General features: G+C 38.9%; 1 protein-coding gene across 7 annotated transcripts in view; it reads right to left on the bottom strand.

Moving 5' to 3' along the window:
• Window positions 1–17,827, bottom strand: part of LOC109042226 (glutamate receptor ionotropic, kainate 2) — a 103,211-nt gene that overhangs the window by 2,284 nt on the left and 83,100 nt on the right. For all 7 annotated transcript variants that reach the window (XM_072300338.1, XM_072300343.1, XM_072300341.1 and 4 more), the window contains 5 exons: window positions 5,140–5,337; window positions 3,900–4,125; window positions 2,775–2,939; window positions 1,783–1,883; window positions 559–768 (listed from right to left, as the gene is read on the bottom strand). In XM_072300338.1, the coding sequence (XP_072156439.1) occupies window positions 559–768; window positions 1,783–1,883; window positions 2,775–2,939; window positions 3,900–4,125; window positions 5,140–5,337 (900 nt within the window). The remainder of the gene's footprint in view (window positions 1–558; window positions 769–1,782; window positions 1,884–2,774; window positions 2,940–3,899; window positions 4,126–5,139; window positions 5,338–17,827) is intronic.

The raw sequence follows: 17,827 nt of genomic DNA on the forward strand, positions 1-17,827 counted from the left end.
GCAGAATAGACTAATCGGAGCAGGGTTGATATCTACCCAAAAATCTGAGTGATGCTATTTGACCAACTTTTCTGGGCCTCTCTACCTCTTGAACAGTTTTCCTCGTTCTGCAGTTTATCTCGACTACTTGGACCACGTTTAGTGGAAAGGGATCAGCTATTGCCAAATTCAACTGGGCAATTTAATGTTTTATAAGAGAACGTTTGTGCGGATTCCTTTGAAAATTTTGAGGAATTTGTTTTGCACTATGCAGAAAATTCATCGAAACTTGCACAAAAATCCGCTCAACCGTTCCTCGTAAAAAATTAAATTTCCCCAAAAAGGCATTAGCTGATGTGGCTTGGTTCCTATCTGCTAGACGCGGTCCTCTAGATCCAGTGGCGCGGCGTGCTTTGCGATGTATCGATTGGTATGCCATTTAAACCTATGGAAAAGGATCGATAAACAGGGTGCTCGCAGCGAACGCCTTTATAATCGATTCTTTACCATAGGTTTAAATGGCATAACAATCGATATATCGCAATTCACGCCACGCTACTGTCTAAATCGGCAACTTACCCTCTGCCTAATGTCGTGTGGTTGCAAGTGGGGTGGCTCTAAGCCGGCCGGTAGGGCTGGCATGTAGGTCGTGGAGGATCCTGTTGGCACACACTTGGAGCACTGTCGCTTCAAAGCCGGCCTCTGGCGCGAACCCCGACATCGCAGGGCAAAGCATAACTCCCCAGCCATCTCGGCGCAAAGCGATTGTTGCGGCGTCGCCATTGTGCGCTGAAAAAGTAGAGTAAATCCTTATATTGTACTTCGAGGAATAAATGGACCTATGTGCGGATCGAAGGGGGGTGTAAGGGGCGTAAGTCCCGTCGTACGCTCGAAAAAAGAGGAAAAAAGATAAATAAGGAAGAAGGAAGGGACGGAGGTAAGAAGAAGAAAATACGCTTGAATTCGGTAATTATTCATGGCGAAATTAACTCAAATTGCATATCAGCTGCTTCAAAATTTCGAAAATTGTCATGGGTAAGTCCCTGGACCCTCCTTCCACCCCCCGCGTTTGAAGTGTCTGGATCCGTCTATGAATGGACTGAGTTTAGCAGAGGCGCAACAAGTCGCTTTTTGGAAAAATACTGAGTTCGGGGGTACTTTTGAATATTAGTAGTCCTAAGTTCGCTCCTGTCGAAAATTCAAAGTCGAGAGAAAATATTTTGAGCCTAAAGTATATGTTAAATTTTGTCTTTTCTATTGAGTTTCATGAAGGAATGAAACTTCAAAATTTTTTCTCTTGGTTCAATTTAACTTAATGCGACTTGGTTTGTTTCTGTTGGACTTGATATTCAAATTCTAGCATATACTCTTTTGTGAAAAGATAGTTAGGGCATACGAAATTCATGAGAACATGGAATGAGAAAATTGATGGATTTCTATTCTGCATTTCTATTTTCTCATGGACTCATGAGAAAATAGAAATTTTCTCTACGAATGTATCAAACAACATAACGCCGTGAAATTTTCTTTAAAATTCCTTTAAAACAATTTTTAAAAAAAACAATCCTCTATCATCTTTCATGTACATATGCAAAAAATTGCAACATGATAATCTAATGCAATCAAATCTCTCAGTTTGAAAATGACCCACTTTGGGTTTTTTACGATATTCAGTTTTCGGCGTAGAAGCACTCCTATTCCGACTGATACGCAGTTCTTATCGTCTCCTGAAAAATTTAATCTTTCCGAGATGGGTCGTCTTCAAACTGAGAGATTCAATTCACAAGGATATTTTGAACTTACTGATTCGCTTTTGGAGATGGCTTTAGAATTGTAATAAAACTCAAAAATCGCCACCATCACAGCGACTGCCAGGCCACAAAGTAGCACTACAAACACGCCTCCTGCAAAAAATAAGAAACTTGGGTCAGTTTACATCTGCATGAAATCTACCAACAACGTGACAAATAAGTTAATGCTAACTTCTCTACCGGTTTTCTTTTAGTAGGATAAAACGCGTAATAGCCAATGGCGAGTCGTGAATGATCGATTATGGACATTTCCAGGTGTGAAGTTATGGTAAATAATCGATTATTAAAGTGTTCTTTGCGAACACTCTGTTTATCGATCCTTTTTAATAGGTTTAAACGGCATACTTCAAACTTCTGAAGTTTACTGAAGTTTGGCAGCTGAAGAAACGGACACAGGATATGCTAAGAGCAACGGAGATGGATTTTTGGAGACGGTCGGCAGGAATTTCTAGGAGAGATCGGGTCCGCAATGATAGAGTGCGTCAGATAATGGAAGTCGAAAATGACATCGTGTTCGACGTCATGACCAGACAGCTTGTCTGGTCTGGTCATGTCAATAGGATGACTGAAGAGAGGCTGCCAAAAAAGATGCTTGATTGGGTTCCTCCTGGGAGGAGACGTAGGGGACGCCCAGTGAGAGGTTGGCGACAGGGGGTGTTGAGTGAGATGAGGGAGTGTCAACTCCCTGATGACCTGTGGGAAGACCGAGCTTTGTGGCGATTAGGCGTCGTAAAGCGCCAAAGAGCGCTATAAAAGCGACTCATATGTATGTATGTATGTAAACGGCATATCAATCGGTATATCGTAAAGCACAACACGTCACTGGTAATAGCGTGCTGAAGTACAAATCTTGGCGAAACCGGTGCGAACCTAATGGGAATCGAGGTCCATAGCATAATTTTCAGCAAGTACATATATAAGGTCGTATATCATTTTCGGCAAGTAGATTGATCAGGAAAATAAAATATGAGTACTTTTGTTTACCTATATTGTCAACTCCTAGGGCACTGGCTTTCGATTCTTTTCCTTTCTCAGTTCTTGTGCATGTGTCAGCTGAATTTTTCCACCACTTGTCGTACAGAATTTGAATTTCACCCTTCTCCTGTAGCTCCAAAATGGCCAATGATATTTTATCTCTCCACGGTGAACCTAATAATTTGTCACAATTTTTTCGGCGATGTTAAAGAAATCATTAATATCAGGGAAATAGTTTTGAAAAAGCACTCAGAGCTACAAGAATAGTTGAGAAAAAGCTGGATGCATTGAGTTCACTCTGATAAAAAAAATAATCCCAAAAAAATCGTTATCACTAAATAATCTGGAAGCACAATGTTTAGGAATGAATCTACTTAAAAGCAGCTTTCCTACGCTGAAATATATTCCACCAATAAATACTAGAGTCCTTTTATACGTATAGCATGAGTCAGAGTAAAGACAATGCGAATCCATTTCTGATTATGTTCCCCGTATTTGAGGCTTTCACATTGTCACAAACGGGAATAAAGATTACATTTTTACCGCGATTGCAAAGATTATAAATACTGGAATGGACCGGGGGAGGGGGGTACGGCAAGGAACAAATGGAATGAGAGAGGGAACGAAGACAGGAATTTGGGAATGGGTTGATCAAAGATTTAAAAAAAACGTCCGATTTGTGTCATCTTTATTCCCGTTTGTGACATCCATGAGCCGCGTTGTCTCAACTCTCTCTGTAAAGGGACTCTACTAAAAACTAGCTTTTCCTCGTGCGCATTAGCCGAAAAAAAATTGCACGATCTGCTCTTTTTTGAAATGAGTCTCATTTTTTGTGCAGCAGAGGCAATTACACATATTTTTTAGGTAAGTTCACTTCAAAAGAAATGCATCTCTTGTCTGGCGATTCGAAACAGATGAAATCATTTTCGAACTTTTCCCGTTGAAGGCATGACCCTGTGCCTCCCCCCCCCCATGCACGCGTGATTTTATTGCTCCTTTTTTTGCTGAAAAGATGTACCGACAAACTCATGACAGCTCTATAGCTGCACGGCATCAATTTATTTTGTACTTCACAGTACTTTCTCTTGTACAGTGGAGTTTCACCGTAGATGAAGTGTGTGTTGAGGTACATACCCATAGGAGTTGCGATACCGTAACCTTTGGAATCGAGTAAACCACCTATTTGAGTTAGGTTGCAGTTCCTCTGGACAGCGTAGTCCAGCATCGTAGACTCCATAAGGAATGCATAATTCCCTTCAAGAACTCGCTTAATTCCTTCCTCGTACGTAGGGACGAACACAGATGGCTTTTTATTCTCCATAAATCGCCACATTTTCTTGTAGGTCTCTATCATTGAGTCCTGCACATTGATTGAACCATATTTTGTCACTTGAAATACTACTTGTAAGTAGGAATATTAAAACTGAAAAGATCTTCAAGGATATTGAAACTATCAATCGTGAATTTGGGGGCGATCAGTGCTCTCAGAGTCACAACATAACTTACCAGTGGTGGCAGCTTCATGACCAACAAAAAGCCTGCAATTTTGTGGATATGCAATAAAGATGTCTCTTAAGTACGGATGGTTGTATCTATACGTTAGGCCGTTCTCAAGTGATCAATTGAGGTCGCCAAAAATTCGTAATTTATTAAATTTCTAGTTTTTCTATAGACCAGTTATGCAAACTTGGGTTTTAAACTTTTGACAAACTGCATTTTGATTCAAGGCCGAGAGATGCTTTCTTTAAGTGGGTCGTGCTTTGAAAAACTACTTTGACAACCTATCTAATTTTCTAGTTATTCTTTGAAGTAATGTAGACCATGAAAATGCCAGCTTAGCCTCATGACGAAAAAATTCACGAAAAGATGGATGACCAGAGATAGAATAGTATTGTTTTTAAAAGACCAAGATCATTCAGAGTCCTAAAAACCCCATTTTTAATTTCATGAAATGAAAGACAGAGGAAAACAGAAGGAATTACAGAGACTAAAAACCCGAATGCTATAGTCCAAGACAAACTTCATTTCGCTCCTCAGCTTAGGCTTAGCAAACTTTGATTTATCTAAAATTTGATACATGTGTTTTTAGCCATTTTCCCTCTAGGTATTATTTTCAATATTTTCTATTCTTTTCGGTTGAAAGGGGATTTTCTGGACTCCAAAACATCCTGGTCTTAAAAAATGCTTAGTATCTTATTTATCTTAGATTGTGAACGGGATACCTATGTAGATTTTTTGCTCCTTTTTTAATGTTTGCCTTCTTTGATTTTTTTGTTAAGAATGAAAGTGTCATAACTCCGCAAGTAGAGGTTCAATGAACAACAATTTTCTTGTTTAAAATTATGAATTTAAGAAACAATAAATAAAATATTACTCTGAAGAAGGTCATCGTAGAACCACTATCCAAAGTGCCGTATGAGATGTCCGTCTGAGCAGCCAGGCCTTCTGCATTTTCAATTGGCGTTATCATCCTCTCCACGGTCAAAAATGCAGCAAGATTAGCCGTATAAGAGGATATGATGATAAGCGTAAAAAACCACCAAATTCCACCAACGATACGAGTTGAAGTTGCCTAAAAAATGAGAGTTAAGATCTATAACATTTAATGTAGGTAGTAACTATTACAACAAAAAGATGATCTTCTAGTTCAAACTACGCTTTTATTTGAATAATTCGAACAATTTCACAATTAATTTCATGTGGAATCAATTTAATTATAATATTAATTACTGTGATTATAATAACAGAAAAAATTAATTTTCTTAATATAAGTAAACTTCAAAAATATATCTCTATTTCGATAGTTCTATTTGCTTTAGTCCTAGTTTGAGTAATTACAATTTTGGCAAAAACAAAACGAACACCCTTTGATTTTTTGGAAGGAGTGCCAGAATATATAGATAATCTATTCAATTTGCGCTCCCTCCCGCTTGCGCTAAAATATAAAATTGTTTTTTAGTTAGGTAACAATATTTTATAGTCTTCCATGAGTTTGAGGCAAAAATGGCTCTTGATCTGGCATTGTATCTCAAGAGCCGCATTTTTCATTGTTAACTCAGCATTTGCACTTGGATTTCATTTTGCAATGTGTCAAACAGATGTTTGAAGTATGTAGGGATTAATTTTGAATGTTAACCTAAAAGCAAGGTTCGCAACTACTTTTCGTGCACTACAATAAAAGAGGAACGTATGAATGGCTGATCTTGAACTACCGAACACCTGTTTCAAGTCTTAAATCATATACATTCCGGTTTTCTCTGGCTTTTTGGTCTGAGGGGCAGGCATTTTCATGTCAAAGCTAGGTCTTAGCAAAGGTATCATGCAAGACTTGCTATATGTGTAGACAAGATCAATCTTCATTCCAAGTTAAAAGTTCTAAGATTAAAAGTCTCTTTTGTAGAAGTGAAGCTGAACACGTGGCATGCATTTAGTTTAGTTTTACAAGGAGAGCGTGGAAACTATGGTGAACGGACTTTGTCGGCATGATTTTTGCAAGATTTCTTGACATTTATACCAAAATATAAAATACTGAATTTGTAATTTCAAAACCGTTTCTACTCTAGGAAAACATCCGAACTTCATGAATCCACGTATCTGTAAAAATACGAGGGGCGTTCAATAAGTAAGTATCCCCCCTCTCTAAAATCGATTAAAATGGACCAATTTTAAAAAACTTGGGCTCAAAATCTTCCTTAGGATATTTTGAGTTCAACAAAACAAACCGCAACAAAATCGGACTATGTGCGGCCGAACGCGAGCCGTTTGAACGCGCCGAGGAGCTCGACGCTCCCGCCGAATCTGCGAGGATTTGAAGTCCGCTACAGGAGAAGAGCTTCTCTGCCAAAGCCTCAGTCGTTCATCACTGACGAAAAATCAAAGAAATTTTTGTAGAATAAGGGGCTTACCTCACTTCTCCACATAAGCAGCTCGATCCAAGCAAGTCTGATACTGAGACTAAGACTAAGAGAACAGCTTTTGGATGCCTCGTGCGTGGAAGTCTTTCAGCTGACCGCGGATGAAAGAGTGGACGGCTTGTTTTGACCTCTTCCACTGATTCAAAATTAACTCCTCCGAGTTCAGATTTCAGATACGATAATAAATGGCAAACCAGACCACCATTTATTCCCGTTCCTGAAATCTGAACTTGGAGGAGTAAATTTTGAATCAGTGGAAGAGGTCAAACAAGCCGTCCACTCTTTCATCCGCGGTCAGCTGAAAGACTTCCACGCACGAGGCATCCAAAAGCTGTTCTCTTAGTCTTAGTCTCAGTATCAGACTTGCTTGGATCGAGCTGCTTATGTGGAGAAGTGAGGTAAGCTCCTTATTCTACAAACATTTCTTTGATTTTTCGTCAGTGATGAACGACTGTGGCTTTGGCAGAGAAGCTCTTCTCCTGTAGCGGACTTCAAATCCTCGCGGATTCGGCGGGAACGTCGAGCACCTCGGCGCGTTCAAACGGCTCGCGTTCGGCCGCACATAGTCCGATTTTGTTGCGGTTTGTTTTGTTGAACTCAAAATATCCTAAGAAAGATTTTGAGCCCAAGTTTTTTAAAATTGGTCCATTCTAATCGATTTTAGAGAGGGGGGATACTTACTTATTGAACGCCCCTCGTAGTATGTCATCATTATCAGCAGGTGAAAAACTAAACTAACAAAATTTCAACAAGAGAGGAATATACAAAAAGTGAGGGGCATTCGTCCATCATCCTAGAAGGAACGGGTTGAAACTTTAATTTTTCGATTTTGTTGAAAAAAAATTATAAGCATTTGTATTAAATACAAATTTTAGTCAGTTTGTTGTCTGCCGTAGAATTTTGTTTTGATATTCTTGTTTCAGTACAAAATAGTAGATTTTTAATCCTAATCTCAATTTCCTACTTGCGATATGATGATGCAAAGATATATAACTTTTTGAAAATCACAATGGACGAGGTCAACAATCTCATTGAAATCTCAGAAAAATCTGAAAGTTATATTTCGTTGTTGGTTATTAAATTTTAACCCACATTACACGCTTCAGTGATACGCACGCGATTAAATTGGAACATAAGAAACCCGGGGGGGAGGATGGTTACCCCTCGACTCTTTGTTATATGAGTCCAGAAATTCGCAATTTCTGAGCCACTCCGTTGGTATTTCAGTGCTCCTCTCTGGAAAAATGATTTTAATCGGAAGATAAGACCCTCTTTGCGTGCAGCCGTGCATGAGAAGAAAATAATACTTCAGAAGCCAAGCAAACACTTGGGCTTTCTTAATTAGGGAGATGGAGGGGTGATTAAAGTACATATATATTCACCGCGGTGACGGAAGAAGGGGCGGTTGAATTGCTGAGACCGCGGGTTAAGTTTCAAGTGAGCGTCAAAAGAAAACTCAACGCGAGTCATCTGATGGTCGATTACTAAATCGTTGTCAAATGAGTTCTATCGATTAATATCATTGACTGTGTAGGGATATATCGATCGAGGTCGTTCGATAATGATTTAACGATCGATCCCCTGGATTGTGCTGGTCCAGCTTAATTTTTCCCCGGTCTTTGAGGCGACTTATCCTCCCGCCGGAGGAAAATATTGATAAAGATTCGAAAGAAATTTGCGTTCCTTCTTTTTAGATGTCTGGAGGTGTGATCGAGCCTTTGAGGAGATTCGTCTCGGATTCCGGCGTGATAGAACTCACGCGCGATTATGCGAGTATGAATATTAAAGCCTAAGAGAGCGGAGCGGCGTGCTGCCAGCGCGATAGGCGCCTACAAACCTAAGTGGATACTTCATGCATTGCATAATGCTTGAAGTATCCACTTAGGTTTGTAGGCGCCAATGCGCGTTTCGCGCTGGCCGCCCGCCCGCCGTGTGGCGGCGCCTGAAGCAACTATTTCACAACAGAGGTGTTGCACAGTATTATACGAAATTGAACGTATTAAGAATGACAGGCATCCTTTAAAAGTACAGATCTTTCCTCGCAAAATAAATCAAGATACTTATCGTACACTGGAAAAATCTAAGAGCCTTTAGCTGAGGCAAATATAGAGGTTTATCCGGTTCAGGTATAACAAGGTGGGAATTTCTTGTAAGATAATTAAGTCCTGTTACACCAATGAGGTGTAGAGAGTTTTAGTGAATTTTGTCTCATGGAATTGACGCTCCCCCATTTTTACCAAATCTCTTAACTATATATTATTCTCCGTTGGACCAAACAGACAAAACAAGCAAACCTTCATTCTTCCAAGACATTATACATTTTCATTCAAAAACATCGTGAGCAATTGTCGTTTGTATTTACGTGTGGGCCAATTAACTTTGGGTCTCAACTGGCACGTGGACCAAAACCCCCGTGCCGAAAAAACGCGTGGACGTAAATTACTGGAAAAAACAGGTGCTCGGACGAAAAATCGTTGACGAAATGTCCTATAACCGATTCTGCCTCACACCCGATGTTTTCTCGCCAATAAGCGATAAAAAAATATGAATTGGGTTAGTTCCTGTATCATTGTTTAGAAACCGAGACATGCGGTAAAAAAAAAAAACAAACAAAAAAAACTCGGGTTATTTCCTCGTTAATGTGATATTTTTATTAGTTCGATACTTTATAGGACACTCCGCATATAATGAAAAATAGGAAGAAAAATCAATGAAGAGCTCAAGCTGTCACCAGTAACCCTCTCGTCAAATCATTCATCGATGTATTCTGAGTTTCGGAGAAACTGGATAAAGAGGTGGTTAAAATGTCTGGATTTTTAATTTTTTATTTTGAAAAAATGGAATTTTTCTATTTTTTGGAGGAATAAGAATACTGCCCCTGCTGACGTGCAGGAAGTATGTATAGGTGAATTTCAATCAGTGATTTTTTTTTTAGGTGCACTGGATTTTCCTCGCAATAGAGATCGAGGAGTGGTTTAATTATTTTAGAGATCATCGTCTACCTAAAGTTCCTATAATCGTGATAGCTCGCATTCTCTCAAAATTAATTTTTGAAGGAGAGGATGCCATTCCTATTTTAGCGATAAATCTTGCCTTAGAGTCCCTACGTGCGTTGGTCTTCTGTGATTTTTCTTGCGTAAGAATGAAACCAGAGAATTGTTTTAAGCGCAGCCGGCCGAGGAAGATACACATCATAGAAAAAGCTTCCTGAAACATTGTCGGATAATATGGAACCGCTCATATCATGAGGTGAGGATTCTCAATTTTTCTTCAATTAGCCGATTATCATTGCACCACTCTTGCAGTGCAAAGACTGAACATACGGATCAATACGTAAAAACCACTTTCACAGCCGGCGAAATTGTGATGAAGAGATGAGACCAGATTGGCGGACTTACCGCATCTTTTGACAGTGTTATCATCACGGTCAAGTTGGCACAGGCTGTGCGCTCGTCCAGTTCATCAATCAACATCAACAAGGTTATTAGCGACAGAAACTTGTACCTGCAGTGCTGTCCGCAGCTTTAAGAGTTCACCGCCCCCTCCCCCCTTCCCACCCTACCCACCTAAATATTGACGGTAAAACCACGAAACTATACGTATCACGATCGTGGTGTTTCAAAATTTCTATATTCCTAATTCGTTTTTAGAGTGTTACGATACATTCTTTGTACGAAATTGTCAAAGAATATGCTTGAAGGAGAAGCAAAAATTACATGAAATATTTTGCCATGGCAAAAATAAATATCGATGGTGAAACCGCAGAGGTGCGTTTCTCGGCAAACAAGATTTTTCAGGAGAGCAAAAAAAAATGTCTACACTCTTCCTTTTTGTCAGTAGAAGGGGAATTATTCTCGAGGACAGAAAGAATAAGATGCTTTTTCGGACTCCATCAGCATTTTGAATAATTTTCCGAACTGATAGAAGTTACGGCAGAAATACCGAGATTCGCGTTTTCGGCACCAATAATTGACACTAAATCACGAGGTATGCATTTTTCCAATTAGTGCTTTAATCCTGTTGACGGATTTTGATAATTTAAGGACCGGAAAAAAGTTGCACGCTTACAATTCCTTATCAGAAGCTTTAGTTTGTTCTCATACGGCTGGATCAAGGATTGCATGATTGGGATCTGACACTCGAGACTCGAGGAAAGAGCTTCCCAAAAAAAGGGCCTTTCTTGGCCCCTTTTCTGAAACTCGGGGATTTTATTCAAATGTGGCCTAAACGAAACCTTATGATGACCTAAGACTCCAGTAAAAATTTTAGCTTGAGTATACGTCTGGTTTCGGAGATACAGCGTTGCAAAGTTCGCATATTTAAGCTTTAATAATCTTCATAGTTTCAAATATTATCTTCCTAAAACCAACATCAGAGTGAACTTTACATTCTAAAACAAAGCGTTAATGAAGCATAATGATAAAAAAAGCCTCCATCAAAAGTTTTAGCTCATGCATGACCCCTGTTTTGGTAGTGCAACGTTGCAAGTTTACCTTTCTGAGCTTTAAAAATGCTCATATTTTTAAGTTTCTTGTTTAAAAACCAATTTTAGTGAATATCAAACTGCGTTTTGAGGGATAAAATCAACCCCTAGTGATACTTTTGGATGCATAATTGCATTGATAAAAGGCTACAATGATTTAAAGTAACACAGCGTTGCACAGTTTACATCCTAAATCTCTGAAAATGTCTTTTCTCTTGTTTTCTTATGAGAGACAACTCCGATCAAACATGTTTCGATATTGTAAAGTGAAATACAAGGAATCTTGTTAGTTCTAAGTGACAGTTGGTGTAAAAAATGACACTGTTGTCTGTTTATCTTTTTTTTATCTCAACATTTAATCATAAAATAACATTAAAATTAGGATACTTCCAATAATTATCTAATTTCAAAATCAAATTCAAGAGACTTTGCCATGCTCGATGAAATGCTTGCAGCACCAGCATTGCTTTCAAAATCCAACAAATTATGCCTCGCCATAGTTGCCAATTTAACCGTTTTTTAAGTAAAATGAAAAAAATAAACATAGAATACAGAATTTGCCGAGTTGTTTTAAGTATAAATAAATATTGATCTAGAGAATACATTTATTATGCCTTGCAAAATAGAGTACCTCCACTGTTTTTTTAAAAAAAAGGAAAAAATGAAAAATATTGAAAAAACTTGAAAAAATTAAAAATATTGTAAAAAATTGAAAAAATAAAAAAAATCAAATAAGAATTAAAAATATTGAAAAAAATTGAAAAAATTAATAAAATCAAATAAAAATTAAACAGTAAAATAATATTTAAAAAAAAACAAAATCAAGTATCAAGTATTGGAGGCATCTTTATTTTAAAATAATTTTATTATTAATTGTTTGAAAATAAGTATTAATAAACTTAGCAATAGTATTTTTGCGAATACCAATCGTCACTTGGAACTGACATCAGCCCTCGACATTTTTCCTTGATATAAGGCCTGACACCCATTGACGTCCTCTTTAACTAGCATAAATAATAATTTCGAGAGTTTAAAGTTGTTAGCTTGGCAACGCTGTATCACCACCAATTAAAGTATCCCTATTTAAGCTACAAATGACACATTTGGTAGATTTCATGCTTCAAATTCTAAAGAAGATCCACGAAAGTAGCTTTTTAAACGCGGGACTTAGAAATATAAACATTTTTAAAGCTCAAATGTATAAACTTAGCAACGCTGTATCATTAAATCTGTACTTATGCTTGCGGTAAGGCCTATACAAAAGACTTATCATATTATAAAGTTACATCTAAACACCATACACAGATCTTTTGGTGATCAATAAGTTCGTTTTTTCATTCAGAAACTTACAAAAATGAGCAATTTTTATAGGTCTTTGGTGTCAACTTTGCAACGTTGTATCAAGAGAATCAGCAGTATCACCGTATCAATAGGAATATAGATGTAAAGATAAGACTGACTGTAGGTAAAATGTCACAAAATAACAGATTATATCTGATGGAGTTGTTTTTTAAAGTAAGATATTTGAAAATATGCGAATTTTTAAAGCTTAAATATGCAAACTTTGCAACGCTGTATCTTGGAAACCAGACGTATACTCAAGCTAAAATTTTTACTGGAGGCTTGTCTCATCATAAGGTTTCATTTAAGCCGCACACGAATGAAATCCCCGAGTTTCAAAAAAGGGGCCACTTTTTGGGAGGCTCTTTGGCAACGTCCGAATATTCATACGGTGCTCTTCCAGAGCACACCAGAACGGGTGCGAGGTGTCCCATAAAAACGCCTCGCGTTCGTAAAACGGACAGATCGCGATTTACGCCGGCCTCTCACGGCGGTGGGGTGTTGGGTCTCCTGCCTTCCTTGCTGAAGCAGAACCCCGTATGAACATTTAAACGCTATGCCAGATTTCTCCTGATGATAAATTCACTTGCTGAAAAATTTTTGAATATTTTTCCTTGAAATTTTTACCTAACTCTCTGAGTCGCTCTTAGGACTGCAAAAGAGTAGATAGAGAGTGTATGTTCTGGTGTAGTGATAGGATTAGAGACACCATTGAAGTAAAATGAAACTACAAACTTACTTTCGGTAGTTTTCCATGAGACTTATAAGTTGCGTCGTATACGTTTCATTCTCAGTTGATGTAGGCTATGAGCGTATTGGCACGAGTTCGTATGACGAACACCCTCGTAACAAGATGCACATAGCCTGCATCAATCGACAATCAACCGTACGTCGCAAGGAAGCAGCCTCATAGAAAACCGCTTGAGGTAAGTTTGCAGGGCCGGATTAAGGGGGTGGCCACATGGGCCGCAGCCCATGGCGGCAAATTTTGCAATTCTTTTAAATGTAGGTATAAAAAAATCTGATTCAGTAAAAAATTATTCATGAGAAAAGGGGACGAAATCTCTCTTACCTGAGAGTATAGTAATTTCTAATTTTGTCGTTTTTCGGTGATACAAGAAACAGCATCTTTAATTAGTAGAGCAAAGAGAGGAGCTAAATATGCAATCTGGCCTGGAGCTAAACGCAGAGGACTTGAGATGAAAAAGACAAGCCCCCGGCGCGGCGATCGGCATGTAACACATATTAGCACCTACAAGACTGCATGAATACTTCATCCATTGCGCCAACAACACAGTGCGGTTAGGAACGGTTGGCGTGAAACGTATAGCGCCTACAAGACTGCAGGAATACTTCACGCATTGCGCCAATCACAGTGCGATCAGCGCGGCGCAGCGGCGGAATTTAAAATTATTAAACCACATTTATGTTTGTTCTTTCATAATTTTTTGGTTCATTTCTTATAAATGGAGGACCTTGTCCACATAGAGATAGGTTTACGGAACTTAACTTTCGCGCAAAGCTCCGTGAAATTTTGCTAGTAGTGTTGACAGGGCTTTCGCAAAAAATGTATCCAACACGAGTAGGTAAACGTGTCTGATGCACCCCTCCCCCTTCGGCACGTTCAGTCGTTCACTTGATGGTTTTCATTGATGTTTCAGAACGAACGAGAAGGGGGCGGCAAAATACAGGCGGGCCAATGGGCGGCAAGTAGGTAAAACCGGCCCTGTAAGTTTGTAGTTTAATGGTACTTCAATAGTGTTTCTAATCCTATCACTACACCAGAACATACACTCTCTATCTACTTCCATGGAAGTAAGTTTGTAGTTTGACCGTTTCAAATTCTATCACCACACCAGAACATACTCAAAAAGACTCTGCTTGGTTCTGTGATTAGTATTGTCGAACTCGATATTTTTCCCTACACCAAACGTGAGATTTTTCCTTAGACAAATCCCATGAAACGTCTTGTGGAGACAAGGCCATAATGGTATGGGATCTCTAAAATATATTGTTTCCGTTACCGGACGCTGAAATTTGTAAATAGTGAGCAACAATCATCAAGTGTCTCATTTTGTTCTCCTTTTGATGGTCCACACGGACTTTTTATCGCGAATATTTCATCATATGCGACTATCCCCGGCTTCAAACTCATGCGGAGCCAGAAAAATCCGGAAGGAGCGCTCGTAAAACATCGGGACCGGAACTCGGTCATCGTCTGAACTCACGTTTCCGGATCCGGGCACACCTGATGCTCCCGCCGAAAGGCGCCCCGCGCTCCGATTATCATCAGGAGAGCCTCTTGATTTGTATTTAGTCGCACAACAAAACATCGGAAATAAAGAAGGGACGGGAGAGGAGGAGCCGATAATATCGCCGGGAAACGGGGGCGGAGAGGGGGAAAAACTGGGCGAAAATTAACAGAGACGACGCTTTAAAGTGGCTCGAGAATCTGCTGCTAAATCCCTCCAGAACAGCTCCGCCAAACTGCGCCAAGTATACTGTCGTGCTAAGGAAAACCGACTTATGAACCCTCAGGCATTGCCAAATTTCCTTCCGTAAAATACAAATTTACTGGGAAAAGTTGTTAATCTTTTTCCTTCGATTTTTCGGACAATTTTGTTTGCACTTTAATCTACAATGTCTGAAAATTACAAGGAAAAATATGCACAAGTTTCCCCCTGAATTCATATTTTATCAGAGGAAATTTGGCAACTCTCGAATGTTCATACGGCGTTCTTTCTTAGTATGTCAGTAAAGTCCCACCAGAGATCAGATACTGTCGTCCTACGGAAAAAAGTCGTATAAACATTCTGGCGTTGCCAGATTTCTTCTGATCAAATCGTTTTTTTTAAAAGAAAATAACGTATATTCTTCATGGCAATTTTCAGGTATAATAGAAATAGAATTGCGACTAAAATTCTATGTATTTAAAAAAAAATAAGTCGCAACTTTTCCCGAAAACTCGTGTTTTTATAAAAATCAATTTGGCAACGTTTGAGGGTTTATACGGCGTTCTTCCCGAGCCTAGCAGAGATAATTCGATCGTTCTTGTGTTTCCGCAACGCTGCGCGGAGACCGTGATAAAGAGCTTCCGTTGCAATTTCCATTCGGCCGGAATCTTTTCAGCCTTTGCATACTGCGCATCGTTGCCGATCCTAAGTGTGAATTAGGACTTTTATACACGGGAGCACGGGGTTTTCCGCGGGTTTGACAGCTCCGGCGCTTAAGTTGCAGTTGGAGTGGCTCTCGAGCTGGAGAAAAATCTGCTCAAGAGTTTCGACAAGAGACCTCGGATGTCTCCGTTCTCGGGTGATCGATCAGGGCTCGGGGCGACGCGGAATTCCTCGGCATTAATTGCAATCGTGCGATATGGGTTGATCTGTATCGCTCCGGGAATTATTTCCCGCCATGTTCGGATTAATTCCATTACCCTATGTGGGATTAAAAGGACAAAAAGCCACTTTTTTCTTCTCTCAGAGAACCACGAAAAAGGAACTATTCGTTTGCATACTGAAACCAGTACGATTAAATGGATTGCATTTTGCAAAAAGGAACCAGGAGCATTAGGTACCATGTCGATAAGATTGTGCAACTTCACCTTCTGCGATAAAACTTCTCTAATCATGCAAAAATATAAAATTTACACGGTAATTTTGTCTTAAATTTACAGTTTTTAGCGTGTAAAGTAAAAAGTGTCTACAGATGAACAGGTTTTCTTTCTAGGACAAAAGAGGTTGTACAATCTTCGCAACGTTGCAATGTTCTTGGTTCCTTTTCGCAAAATGCGATCCAATGGATTGCATTTAGCAAAAAAGGAACCAGAGCGATTTCAGTGTTTTCAAAATCGTGCAACTTCTCCATTCCTTTTGAAAATGCTTAAAATATGCACATTATTAAAATTCACACAGTTAATTTCCTTTAAAATTGATAATTATTTAGTGGGAAACCAAAACTATTTGCTATTCTGGGAGATTTTTTAGATAATTATGAGAGAGAAACGGTTTCAGGACATTTTGTCGACGATTTTTTGTTCGCGCACCTTTTTTGTCCAGTAGTTTACGCCCACACGTAAAATAAGCAACGGTGACTTGGTCCAAGCGTTATATTTTAGTCGGTATGTACAAGTACAATTGACAATATGGAAATGAGGAATTGAGAGAGAAGGAGGTGTTGTTATGGTTGCTCATTTTCTAAATGAAATGTTATTACTTTCTCCTTTTGAATCATCTTTTTAAATTGTCATTGGTGAATATTTAGTTTTATTTCTATCCTTAAAATATTGAATGTACAATATACCTTATATATGTATAGGTCCTTTTTTATTTTTTCTTTACGAAATTATTACTTCATTTTGAAACTATTTATATTTTTAAAACGTGACAAATATTTGTAAAACCTTTTCCAAGCGACATTAATCTCAATGAGCCGCAGTTGTGCCGACAGAAACTGCAAAAATGAATAAAAGAGGGTAAAAAACCAAGAAGCACGCAATCTCTTTTTAACCCAATTGTACATCGATCTTTTAGAGTCAAATACGTCAAATGTTGAGCGTTCCGTTGCGCGTACACCTCGCTGCAGCACAATAAAAGTACAAAATTTAAAAGAAAAATTAGAGTGCTTTGGAAATCATAAAATTTGACACGGAACCACCAATATTTAAAGAACACACATTATATTATTATTCTCCTTTGATAACTTGATACATATTTTTCCCCCATCGATTGAAATGAGAATAGTCATTGCAGAGTGTGCAAACATTTCAAAATCATGAGTTAAAAAACGCTGACTATGCGAGTATAAATATTAAAGCCTAACAGAGCGGAGCGGCGTGCTGCCAGCGCGAGAGGCTCACTGGTGCCTACAAACCTAAGTGGATACTTCACGCATTGCACAATGCTTGAAGTATCCACTTAGGTTTGTAGGCGCCAATGCGCGCTTCGCGCTGGCCGCCCGCCCGCCGTGCGGCCGGGCCATTCGGTTATGACATTTGATAAAAGCTATGGCAAGTCCGAAAAAACAAATCGTCACTATTCTAAAATTTTGAAAGAATCAGAAATGCTTCCATAACACTAGGCTTTCGAAGGAGGAAAACAAGCAATGTTGACCGTGCATCATGCGTAGTCTACTTTCAATCCTTTAAATCTCCTCCTACTGTACGTAGAATTCTAGGAGTTCAAGAAACTATCATTTTTAGATTTCCTGAAGAGGAGCGCAGTCATATTTTGTTGATACAGCGGTGGATCAAACTTTTTTCGGCCATAAGTGACTATGAGTCTGAATGACTAATTTACTAAAATTTCAGAAAATTGGATCCACGGAAT

Source organism: Bemisia tabaci, chromosome 5 (genome assembly GCF_918797505.1).
Source record: "Bemisia tabaci chromosome 5, PGI_BMITA_v3".
NCBI classification, from domain to species: Eukaryota; Metazoa; Arthropoda; class Insecta; order Hemiptera; family Aleyrodidae; genus Bemisia; species Bemisia tabaci.